The sequence below is a fragment of the Centruroides sculpturatus genome, unplaced genomic scaffold (assembly GCF_000671375.1).
Source record: "Centruroides sculpturatus isolate CEXI.00-Female unplaced genomic scaffold, Cexi_2.0 scaffold80, whole genome shotgun sequence".
In the NCBI taxonomy this organism is placed as follows: Eukaryota; Metazoa; Arthropoda; class Arachnida; order Scorpiones; family Buthidae; genus Centruroides; species Centruroides sculpturatus.
In genome coordinates, this window is record NW_019384552.1 from 959,213 (window position 1) to 972,346 (window position 13,134).

The 13,134-nt window shown below is 29.3% G+C and overlaps 1 protein-coding gene across 3 annotated transcripts in view; it reads left to right on the plus strand.

The window, feature by feature from the left end:
- LOC111623706 (ras-like GTP-binding protein Rho1) overlaps nucleotides 1-13,134 on the plus strand; it is a 54,104-nt gene that overhangs the window by 38,731 nt on the left and 2,239 nt on the right. For all 3 annotated transcript variants that reach the window (XM_023366389.1, XM_023366391.1, XM_023366390.1), the window contains exons 3-4: nucleotides 8,682-8,882; nucleotides 10,055-10,237. In XM_023366389.1, the coding sequence (XP_023222157.1) occupies nucleotides 8,682-8,882; nucleotides 10,055-10,237 (384 nt within the window). The remainder of the gene's footprint in view (nucleotides 1-8,681; nucleotides 8,883-10,054; nucleotides 10,238-13,134) is intronic.

Consider the following 13,134-nt stretch of genomic DNA (forward strand, 5'->3'; position numbering starts at 1 on the left):
TAGTGACTTTAAATTCATTAGGACTTTGTATGACTTCAGGAACTTGTAAAGTCAGGTATCCTCAGCCATTCTGCCATTATAGCAGTACAAAACTGCTGCAAATTGGTGGGTCATTCATAGCATGGAAAGCTTATTTGACCTCATTTCAAAGATGCTCAATGAGTTAAGGTTTGGAAGGTTGTGATTGCCATTTCAGTACACCAAACTTTTGGTCATGCTTGTGGAACCATTTAGAAATCTGCTTTTGTGGAAAGGAGAATTATCCTACTCAGTGTCCTTGTCTCTGGGAAGACTTGCCATGAATCGGGTGTACATGATCAGCAACAATTTTCAAATGAACTGTGTCATTTATGGAGTGTTTTGTTAAAATCAACGATCCTAAATTATAAGAGAATATCCATACCATGACAGAACTGTCACTAGCCTATTGCCACCACATAGGATGAGGCCATCAACTTATGCTGTCTATGCCATATCCTGACTTATCCATCCACATGACACAATAAGAAGTGCAGCTCATTGGATCATGACATTCTTCTAGTCATAAATGGTTTTCTGCAGATTCAGTGAGTCATTAAGACTCACTAAATCTGTAGTGCTTTCTTTCATTGACAGAAGTGGAATTTGTTTGTTAGTTGATATTGCCCATGCATAACAATCTTTGGCAAGTACATAGGCTTTTTTTTTTTTTTCTAAGCTCTGATGGTCCATAAAACAAAGACAAGTGTAAATAACAAAATGAATTTATTATGAAAAGTTAGGTACAAACATGGTTACTTTTTTGACATAATCACCGTGAAGATTGAGGCATTTGTCATATCAAAAAACTGCCTTCGTACTTTGTTCAGAGATATAGATCTGTAATTTCGGGAACAGTTCTGTGTTGATTGGGATTTACAAGACTATTGATTTCTTTGACTCCCTCTCATTGAAAAGTTGTTGTCAACGGACCTGTCTCTGGTGGGAAATTATTTATATATATATTACATCATTCTTTGTACATTAAAAAAAACTATCATTCAAGAAAAGACCAAAAGGTTGGTGGTTCTGTGACACTGATGTCATTGTTACACACCAATGATCAAACTCATTTAAATTTTTTCTTTCCATTCTGCAACCATAGTTAGACTATCCTAATACAGTGGTACCTCAGGATACGAAATTAATCCATTCCGAAACTGAGATTGTATCATGAGAATGTCATAAGGTGAATCATTTTTCCCTATACAATTACATGTAAAACCAAATAATTTGTTCCAACACGAAAAAAACACTCAAATTAAAGCTAAGTAGTACATTGAAAAAAAATAACTATAGTAAGGAAAACACTGAAAAATGCATTTTGTAGTTGTAAATGTATAAATAACCATAATAGAATAATAATTGATTAAAAAAAATGTAGTTTTATTTGCACTTTATCTTTGAGGATAGATGACGGTGGAGGTGTAAACTGGTTGCAGAAGAGAGGGAGAAGGGAAATGATACTAAAACTTAACTTGCATAACATAATGTAACAATAACTTAAAAACAACTTAGAAAAGATAAACAAATTAGTATTGTTATATATATATATTTAAAGAAAGCAAATGGCAGTGAATAAAACTTACAAATACATANATATTTTTTTTTTTTTATTCACTGCTTTTTGCTTACTTTCTTTCCTTCACTTCCACCAACACTTTCACTGGATAGAGGTCTCTTGGTAAAATATCTATCCAAAGAGGTTTGGCTTTGCCTACTTTTTAAAATGTTTCTAAAATCACTTAGGCAAATGTCATTACTCTGAGCAACAATACAGCTAGTGTGAACCTTTTTGGGATGTTTCTTTTCAATAAAATCAGTTACTTTCTGATAATACCTCAAGATTTACCTTTATCAAGCGAGATCCTTCCATGACGAAGCAAACACGCGGACTGAGACCAATGAACAGAAGTGAATAAAAAATGGTGCTGCGAATTAATGTAACATCGTATGGTGAGTTTTTGTTCGTATCGTGGAGCAAAAATTTTGTTTGAATTTTATGTCGTATCCTGAAAATTTCGTATGCTGGGGCATTCGTATCCTGAGGTACCACTGTACTTCTGTCAGACTTGGTACTCTTTGATCTAAGAAGGGCCTTGTACCAAAAAATTCATAAACAACAAAAATCTTCCCATTCTGATACTTTAATTTGCTTGAATTTGAGTAATTAGCCAATGACATAATACTAAACTGCAGTCACACATCCCTGTCATGTATCGTTTCTGTACAGATTATTAGGTACTGTACAGGTAGGCCTCCTACAACGCGATACCTTTACAATGCGTTTTTGCTCCAACACGGTTGGAAAAATGCGGAAATTTTCTTACAACATGGTTTACGGTATTTAGAAACGAATTATCTTTACATAATATAAAAATTGCAATGGATCACGTGATACAAGCCGCAGTTCGGCATACAGAGCTAAAAAGTCTTTGAAAACAGCTGTTTGTGGACATTGGCATGTTATTCCCTTGAAAGTTTCAGGGGAAGACCGATTTCTAGACAGATGTGCATCAGTTACCATAAACACTCAAATATATCACTAAATTTTCGATCATTTCAATAAGTGGGGACCGCAAAAATGGTCTGAAATACAGTATAAACTTCTATTGTGTGTATATTTTTAACAACATAGTGAAAGGAAGTTATTTTTTGTGATTTTTACTGTCCACAAAACTGATTGAAAAAATTTTAGCCATAACAGTGCCGAATGAAAAGAAAGGACCGTCGTTAAAAAGGAAATTTATAACTCTTCAAACAAAGATAGAAATTTTGGATCAAATTAAAAATCGAGCGGATAGCTGATATCGGTAGGCATTTTAATTTAAATGAGTCGACGATTCAGTCGGGAGAAAAGATCAGAAATTTGGTTGCATCCGGATCATCTATTCTTGCGAAAAATGTTGCTCGTCCGAGAGCACCTATAATGGAAAAAATGGTACAAGCGCTAATATTATGGGTAGAAGATATGAACAAGAAATGATTGCCTTTAAATAAAACTGCACTTAAAGCCTTAAAAATATTTGATTATTTAAAACAAATGGGACAGTCGTCAGCTAATGAAACCAGTGTTAAATTCGTGGCTAGCAATGGCTGGTTTGAAAAAATCAAAAAACGCCATTCAAACGCCAAGTTTTTCTCTTTTTAGAATCGAATCCCAGTTTTTGTATTAAGTTGGTGTCTCCTATAATGCAATTTCCCACAACGCGGTATTTTCAAGGAATGTATTTACCGTTTTGTAGGAGGCCTACCTGTACACTATCTGTTGAGAAATAAGTAACTACTCTATGTATAATGTGAAAATTTTTATCTTTTTGTAATAACATTTTTCTCAATAAAATTGTGCACGCATATATGTGGACACTGATTCAAAATTTAATTATTTCACGAAAAGAATGCTGATAATCATCCTATAATTTATTAATTTAATATTAAACTACAAAATTTAAGAAGAATGACAGGCTTAATATTCAATTTTAATTTTAAAAGAATGAGTTTAATGAATTAAATTACACAGCTCCTAGTTTACTTTTTGTAAATGGGAGAGCTTCATTTTCAAGAATTTAGATGAAAAAAATTAATTAAATATTTGTCTTTGCATACTTAACATTTTACAATAAATAGGAATAAGAATTTAAGATATATAATGTACAATATATAATGTACAAAACTTGCAATTAATGGATATACTTAAATGGAATAGAAACCAGATACATGGAAAATTATACAAAACTACTTTATAAATTTTCAAAAATTTCACTTGTTTTTTCAATGCATATTAAGAATGTTCTCTTAAAATAAATATCACAAAAAGAATGTTCAACTGATAAATTTCATAGATTTCACCAGAATCAATAGAAATAAATGTATTTAACTTCACTTTCTTTACAAAACTTTTATACTATAATATCTAAAGTAATGTGTGTTTGATTTTTGAAAAAAGATAAACGAGAAAAGGTGAAGAAAATGGACCTACACCCCTCTCATGTTTTTTTTCTATATATAAATGAATAATAATAATTTATATATATATAATATATATATATATTTTAGTCATTCTCAAAGAATTCATCAAATAATTCTCTTAATCTGAAATTGATGATTATTTTTTTTGTTTGGTAAATTTCATGTTTACTGTATCATCTTATGTAGATGTATGAAAAATTTCTCAATTAATATGTAATCTTTAATAATGGGTTATTTATTAATAAATAAATATTTAGAAGCTGAATTCTGTCCATTTTGAAAAATACGTTCTTGGAGAAATTACAAGAGGAACTCCTCCCTTGCCAGTTCTGCTATTATATTGTTAATTACAGTAACTTGTAAATTGGTTATTATGATGATCTAAACCAGTGTTTCTCATTCTTTTTTGGCCATGCCCTACCAAAGCATCTTTAAAGTTCTAATGTCCGTCCCCCTGTAACAAAAACTTAGGAAGAAAAATATGAGATGATAAAAAAAAATAAATTTATTTTAATTTTGTTAATTCATAAACTTCAGTGAATTTAATAGGGACACCCACAAAGACATGAATTAACTATAACCTCAACACTTGTTCTCTTGGTTGACATTTGCACTAGTGTTGGCATGTTTTTCTCAGAAAATCAAAGTTGCCGTATCAAAAAATATTTTGACAAATGCAGTTTTTTTTAAAACCCCCCAAAAAAATGTACAAAAATATATATCAATTATTTGTGCATTTCCCTCAAATTTTCAAATTGCCCCATGTTGAGAAACACTAGTCTATACAGTGGATGGAAAACAATATTTTATAAAAAAAATTTTTAAAACCTTGACATATTAATTACATCCGTAATCTTTGTTTTATTCCAGTATTTCTTAAAAATGACTGTTTTCGAACAGCTTGTCCATCCATCCTTCAATTCTGTTGTATGTGTACCTCAAAGTAACTTGATTGGTTCAATTTTACATACTTTATGCACTTAAATTTTATGTAAGCATTGAACATTTTGTTTATTGGTTAGATAATTTTAAATATCTACAAGGCTCAATTGTAAAATTTGATAAATTTTCAAAAATTTGGATTTTTGTATATCCAACCCTGATAAAACTAGGGACCAGCCCTAGTATAATATCAGTCAGCATTTTAAAATATTAAACATTTTAATGACTTTAAAGACTCTGAATTAGTTACCTAATAATTAATAATTTTGTCTATTTTCTCATATTTATATTAACAATAATAATTTGTTTTTGAAATACTTTTTCCCTTGTTATCTTATTTTAGGGCAGTGATTTTTTTTCAACCAGTATGCTGCAAGAGGATTGTAGATATGCAGCGAAAATTTTTGAAGGTCATTAAATGAGTTATTTTCAAAAGAAGCTCAAAGAACAATAAATGTACATGTCAAAATTAAAACATTTTTAAATTGATTTTATGAGTTTTTCATTGTTATAATTATGGATGCGTCATATTATAGTTAAAAATATTTCTAAAAAATGTTGAAAGCCCACAAAAATAATTAACAAGGAAAATCAGTTAAAATCAGTTTGATCTATAAATTAGCAATGAATTTTCGCTTATTTTCAGTTTAATTTCATGAAGTACTAGAACACAAACATGAACAATACAGTATATTTTCAGAGAGAAAGATTTCTATAAAAAACTGCTAAAGGAAACACGGGAAATTTCACACGCGTAGCCTGTAAATAAGGGGAAAACTAGGCCAACTATTAATTTCAATAGTGATTTCAGAATATTTTATGAGGTACTGTACATTACAATTTATATGACTTATATGAATATTTTAATAAAATTTATAAACAGTTACATTAATATTTTAGTAAAACTTCAAGAATGAAGTTTTAAGTCATAAATCAGAGAAGTCATTTAATGCAGTGAGCTTGTTTTATTTATTGTTTTAATCAGGACAGTATCATCTATGTATTATACCCTCAATAGCAATTATGTTTGAAGATTACAGTTAAAATTAATTATAATTCGTATTACTCTATTATGAAAAATAAACTATGATTATCTTAAACTTTATTCCAGTTAATTATTTTATATCACATTTACTGTAATTATTATAAAATACAATATTATTAATATTATATTTATATATAATATTATTATATTATATTATATTATATTNTGTGTTGATCACTGCTTTCAATGTGACAACCACACTTACTCTTCCAAATGACCACTTGGATGATGAATTGACATCTGTATTTAGACTGTATGACTGTTGGAATTTGTTGCTAACAGCAACTCTTCTCATGCAACACGTGTAACTTAAACCTTTATGAAACTTTATATCCAAATTGCCCTCTTTTCTAATTTTTTTCACAAAAAAATATTAGTTGTTAATACAGAAACAGCTAACATAAAATAAAACTGAAAGTTTGAAAGAACTTATCATCAATAAAATTTATTTAACATCAAGCCTGAGCCCTTCTTTATTCTGTATATATAACACAACCTGATATAACCTGGCAGACACCCTCCTCCAAAGTACATCACATAATTTATGGACAGCTATTTTACATTTTTTTACAATGAATATATTAATCATCTTACCTTAAGTAAATCAAGCCTGAATTATAGTAGTAATGAGGAAATTGGATTATTGGGCTGTAACTTTGCTTATCTAAATACAGTGAAAACTGCTTAGGCAACCACCTGCATACGACGGGCACCTGTCAAAACGGGCAAAAATTTCTGGTACTGAATAGTTTATCAATAGAGTCTTCGTATAAGTTACCTGTATTAAACAACCACCTGTGTAACGCAATCACGGGCATCAATTTTTGGTCTGAAACAACATACAACTGTAATAAGCAACCACTTCCGCGAATATATCTGGTCTAAATTATTGTTCAACAATGTTTTTCCCCTTCTAATATAATGAATTAGTCTAAACTCTCGTTTGAACCCACCTGAGGCACTTCTCCCACCCTTGAAATTAGGTGCAGGTGTTAATGAATTAGTCTAGCAACAAAAGAAATTCATTTCAGTTTGTTCAAAATTGTTCGAAAAACGAAAGAAATGCAAAGTGCTGTCATTAGACGATCATATTAAAGTTATTACGACAGCAATTAGCGGCGAAGTTTAACTGTGGGAAAATGAAATTTATTTTACTGTAGACCTACAGTATTTTCCTTGAGGGTATAAAATATTGTACATGATACAATTAATCAGCTGATCTCATCGTTTGATAAAATTTATTTTCATTTATTTATTTTGAAGCTCATATACAGTGAATATAATAATGGAGTAGCTGGCATAGATTAATCATATCAAATGCCTTATTAATCAGCACTAAAAAATTATCAGATAATTGAAAAATTGCATTATATATTCTGGAAATAACTACACGAAATGCAGTTTAGGAGAAATTGGATGTTTGGAGATAATGACAAACATGGCAATGAGAATTAGGACTGTTGGTGAATTTCATTACATGCTATACTAACTAGAAAAACATATGCCTGATTTTAAAAAAGATTTTTTTAAAAAACACCATAAAATACACTATTATTAGCCACTGTGTTAAGAAAAGCCAATTCTTTAGTAGTGTTTTAATAAAATCGCACTTACTAAACCTTTATTGTCCGGTAATGTTTTAATGAAATATCATCAATCAGCACATTACTTTTGAGTTTTAATTGTACTGTTTTAATTATTTTATATTATTTATCTTTGAAAAAATATTCTGCTTTCTGAAAAGAAAGCTGTTGTACCGGTTTTATTTCATGTTCCAACTACTAATTATTTACATCTAATTTATTATTAATATGATTTGTTTCTTGCATTATGTGTAAGTGTGTTTTACAAGACAACTTTTAGATGGCATCCAGTAAAAATGACTGCTAAATACAAGCTAAATCATAGTTAGCAGTGTGTTAAAGCTGGAGATTAGTGATTTACTTCCAATTTTCTGCACATTGCCCTTGAACTAACAGAATTTTCCAAAGATTTTTGGAATCCTACAGTTAATATATACAGGGATATTTTTCAGTTTTTCTGGATAATTTCTTAGCTTGACAATCCTGATCTTTGGGGGCTTGCAGTCTGCTGGACTAATATTGTATTGTAAAAGCACCATGACATTGCCACTTTATTATTAATTTTTAGAATTCACTTCATTATTATATTTTGTGCACTTTACTAGAGTAATTTTTAAATTAAATCTCTCAGATTTGTCTGTAATGTTTTCACATAGTCATTTATCTTCTTGCAAAGATCTATTATTCTCTCTGCTTATCAATATTTACTGCTTTATTTTAGCTATACAGCCTGTTATGCTGTTGGGAGCATTGCTATGGCACAATCTTTTTAGCGATGTCGTCATACTTCTGGCCACAATGTATCTTCACTATGAAAAATTTTCTTTCAGTTGTATGCTGTAGGTGTATTTAATTACTATTAAAATTCAAAAGTGGCTAGCCTTAAGCTTAGTACTACTATTACTATTTTTCTTGAAATTTGAACATGTGTTTAAAATGTTTCTTTTATTACTTGGCAAAAATCACTCATTGCATTCCTTTCTAGTGCCTTCTTCATCAGGACAAATAGTAATAAAATTATAATACTAAGAAACTAATCAGATGAGGAATAAATGGTGAATTTTATAAAGTAAATTTTATCAGAATTTGATTTTATATATTGATGATCTGAAATTTTTCTATAGGTGGAATTAGCTCTTTGGGATACTGCTGGTCAAGAAGATTATGATCGATTACGTCCTTTATCTTATCCCGATACAGATGTTATATTGATGTGCTTCAGTATTGATAGCCCTGACAGTTTGGAAAATATTCCTGAAAAATGGACTCCAGAAGTTAGGCATTTCTGTCCAAATGTTCCAATTATTTTAGTTGGCAATAAAAAAGTAAGTAAAATAGAATCTACTATAAACTCTTCATAATTTTAATTTTTAGTGTTTAGCAATACATGTGATGTTTAATTCATGTAATTGGTGTTGGGTTATTGTAATTAATTTTAAAAATTTCCATAAAATAGAGCACAAATTAGTTGTATTCATATACAGTAGAACCTCGATTATCCGGACTAATTGGGGATGAAGGTAGTCTGGATATGGAAAAATTCGGATAATCGAAACAAATACTTTAACTTGTCTTTTAATGATAATACAACACGTTTTCTTTTTGATGACATATTGGTAATAATAAAAATAAATACTGTATTTAAATTGTGATCAAATTTTCAAGAAACAAATGTTTGTATTGAATTTGGACTACTACTGACCAGCGCTAACAGACTATCTATTGTTTAAAAGGCCCTCTGGTGGCGCAAGAAGACGGATTTTATAAAATAAAAAGCAGTTGAAACTGCATTTTTATGAATAAAAATTTGACAAACTATATATCGTTTTATGACGTGTAAAATTTTTTTGTCGCATTCGCGGCTTTTAAGTAATGCATAAATCTTCGAGGCACAAGGCCCTTCGGACCACGAGGCATAGGTCCACGTCGTCCATGCCTTACGCTGCCCTTGGTCATAGAAATGGTGTAATTTGAATATAAATTCTTTATAAATACGTATGTCAAGTTATATTTTTATTACGACGTAAAATATATTTAAGAGTTTACGACCACTGTGCTGGATGAGACGCTGTTGAAACAAAAAAAAGTTATGCATTCCATCACGTACAGTACATAAAAAGTGTCGTAATTCACCAAGTGCAAATCAGCAAATTCGTAAAATGTTTGTTTATTTTGAACAATCCGGATAATCGAGGTTCTACTGTATATAAAGATTGTGATTTAAAAATTTTTTTATTTTTTAAATGTTATAATTTTCTATTAGAAAGTAAAATTTAAATTTATATAGTTAAAACTTTTTCTTAAGGTAATCATAATAATTCATGAAAAACAATAAGATTTGTTAATAGTTCAATAAAGTAGGTTTTTCATGAATTTAAGTAGTTGGAACATTTCTTGATTTTATTTGTAATAATAATTATTAAAAAATAAAGAAGAAAATAGTTTTTTTGTGTAATTATCAATAGAATAAACTAATTTCAAAAACATCTTTTTGTAGGACTTGAGGAATGATCCACAAACTATCAAGGAACTAGGTAAAATGAAACAAAAACCTGTAACTCCTGAAGAAGGTAGAACAATGGCTGAAAAGATAAATGCTTATGGTTATTTGGAATGTTCGGCTAAAACTAAGGAAGGTGTAAGAGAAGTATTTGAAACAGCAACTAGGGCAGCTCTACAGGTAGTTAGCAAATTTATTAAACAAAATCTGTCTTGTCTTTTGTCTTATTCCTGCTTTACTGAGAAATTCTCTTTATTTATTACATAGATATCTTTCAAGATAATAGATCCAACTTCAAAAATTCGGCTCACTTTGGCATTTCTATTTTGATGATCTTTCAGTGTTATAATTTTATTTTGTAGCATAATATGGTTTTTTTTTTTTTTTTTATGGAAGATTTTCGTATTAGAAGGTACATGTGAAACTAAAGTATACATAAATTTGTGCTCTATCCCAAGTAGCCCAATTGCTCAGACACTTGCACAACTATTTACAATTAACATATAAATGTTAATATTTAAAATATTTTGTTTTCCTTTAATTAATAACATTTTATTCTACTTTGAACATACAGACTAAAATTTTATATTGTATTGAGTATAGTACTTGAAAAAAAAAATATGTAAACCAGTATATTCATCAGTGACTAGTTTTCAGTAGTTCTTTGTGTTCTTTATATCTGAAGTTGAAGAAGAATGGTTTGCTGACTTGTCTCAGATTTAGTAACCTTAGGATTGTTATGTATTGATATGATTCTTCTGTGGCACTCCAAGTAAATTAGATTGTTATATTCAGTATACTTGAAGGAAGTTTTGTCCTTGGAGGTTGAACACTTGAAACAAGTGTTCTCCTCTTTTCAACCTTGTCACTTGGAACTTGATCTTCTGCAGCAGTATTTTCATATTCCAGTATTGCCTCCTGTATCAGTGCTCTAACATCTCTGGATAGATTGCTGAGTATTCCTAACTTTTTGAGATGTGGGTCCAACAGAGTGAGGCAAACTTTTGTCAATTTGAATTTTTTAATGACTGGATTTTGACTACAGAATAAATAAAGTAAGCTCCTGATGATTTATCTGTACTTTTTGGAGTGTCCTAAAAGGAATAAAACTTGTCATGAAACAAGTAGCAGTCCAAAACTATGGAAGGTACGGTACAGTACAATATGAAACATCTGGTCTTGCATACTTTACATTTAATATTTAATACAAAACAGACAGTAAGATGTGCATGTTTTTAAAAAGTTATATGTATCCATAAACAGTCAAACTCAACAGCAATACATGCATAGTTTAAGCAAGTGGTTGATAATAAGATACTATGGAGGGATGAAAGTTCAAGTAGTGTTGTCACACTAGTATGACATAACAGTAATGGTTTCATACACCAATGTTTTTGTTTAGAGGTTAAATCTGTAAAGTATCATAATCTTTGTTGAAATCATAACTAAAGTTCACTGGCAAGTTTTTCTTGTTGATTCTCAATCCAAATAAACCATGCACTTTCCATTTTAGACACAACTTTTTCCAGGTTACAAATTTTACCAGGTTGCTCTGCCTCTGATCTCAATTTGTACAGTGCTTTGTGTAACATGTGACTTAATTTTGTATGAGATCATCTCGATACAGCACAGTTTATCTTTAAGCTGCACTTTCTCATCTGAAGGTATCAATGTTCTGATTTTTTTACCTTTTTTCCATCACTAGAAGCATGTCTTTGATAACTTAGTAGTCAGTGAAGCATGGTTATTTTATGCACATGCAGCCAAACTAAAACAATAGATGCCACTTTCCCATTATGATTTGTTTTATGTAGTGTCAAAAGTTTGTTTTTACTTTTACACAAGTCCTATACTGTGTGCACAATTGTTTTCCTGACTTTTTTGTCTGTATTAGAACCTTCTATTTTTGCCTCATTTAGATAAATTTTTCCAAAGTTAAGCTTAGAAAATTGTTTCTAATTTTTATATCATTATTTTTTTCCATAATAAATTTTATAATAATAATAATAATAGTTAGAATTACCTAAGCATCCAAGGATCAATCTAATCAATTGTCATCTTCAAAAACATGAATCTGTGTATATCAATTTCTTGTAAAGCAATAACCAACTGTACTTTAATTTTGTTTTATCCTATTTTATGCCAAATATTACCAATTCAATTAGAAACCATTATTTAAACATTTAAATCAGTCTTTTTCTTTTAAGTTGATGATGAATCATAGGGGGAAACCCATGATTCATAACTAGTATTCATAAGTAAAAATACTTTAATCTTGGAAATGTGCTTTACATTTTAAATAAATAAAAAATATATATACAACACATTTTCTATAAATATATTTGTAAATTATAATATATGCCTATTTTATTTAAAATATAAAAAATTTGAATTTCTTGTTTTTACATGAAATAAATTGTTTACCTTTTTAGTACAAATATGCATTTGAAATTGAAGCTATTAATCTTGTAATGTAAATTTTACTTTACTGACTGTCACAGAATATAATATAAGGAAAATATGGTGATTGGTCAAATTTTGAACTTTTCCTTTTTTTCTTGTTGGTTCTTTGACACTTCAGGAGCCAAAAAAATAAAAAACAAAACCCTTATAAATTGTGTATAAGCAATATCTTGATTTCTCTTTTAATTTTTATTTTGTGACTTATAATAATGATGTAAATATTTCGGATTAATTAGGTAGTCTTTTTGAATCTTAAAATTACAAAAAATACAACAAAGAAAATAATTCCTATTTGTACTATTTACATTGGTGGTCAAAGGAAAAAATGAAAGTAAAGAAGTTATTTTTCACAACTTTTTTTTAAATTATGAAATTCATACAATAAGAAATGTGATAACTTTTTTGTGAAGTTGGTTATCTTGCATTGCATAAACAACTTTTACTTTCATATAAAACCTACAAAATAATGAGGAGAATACTAAATTATAAAATAACAGTCATAATTCAAAGTATTGTACTTGCTTTGTTTGCTGTTAGTTTTTGAATTTTTTGTTGTTCAATTTTCATGAATGTGTAGTGTGTATATATATATATATATATATACATACTACACA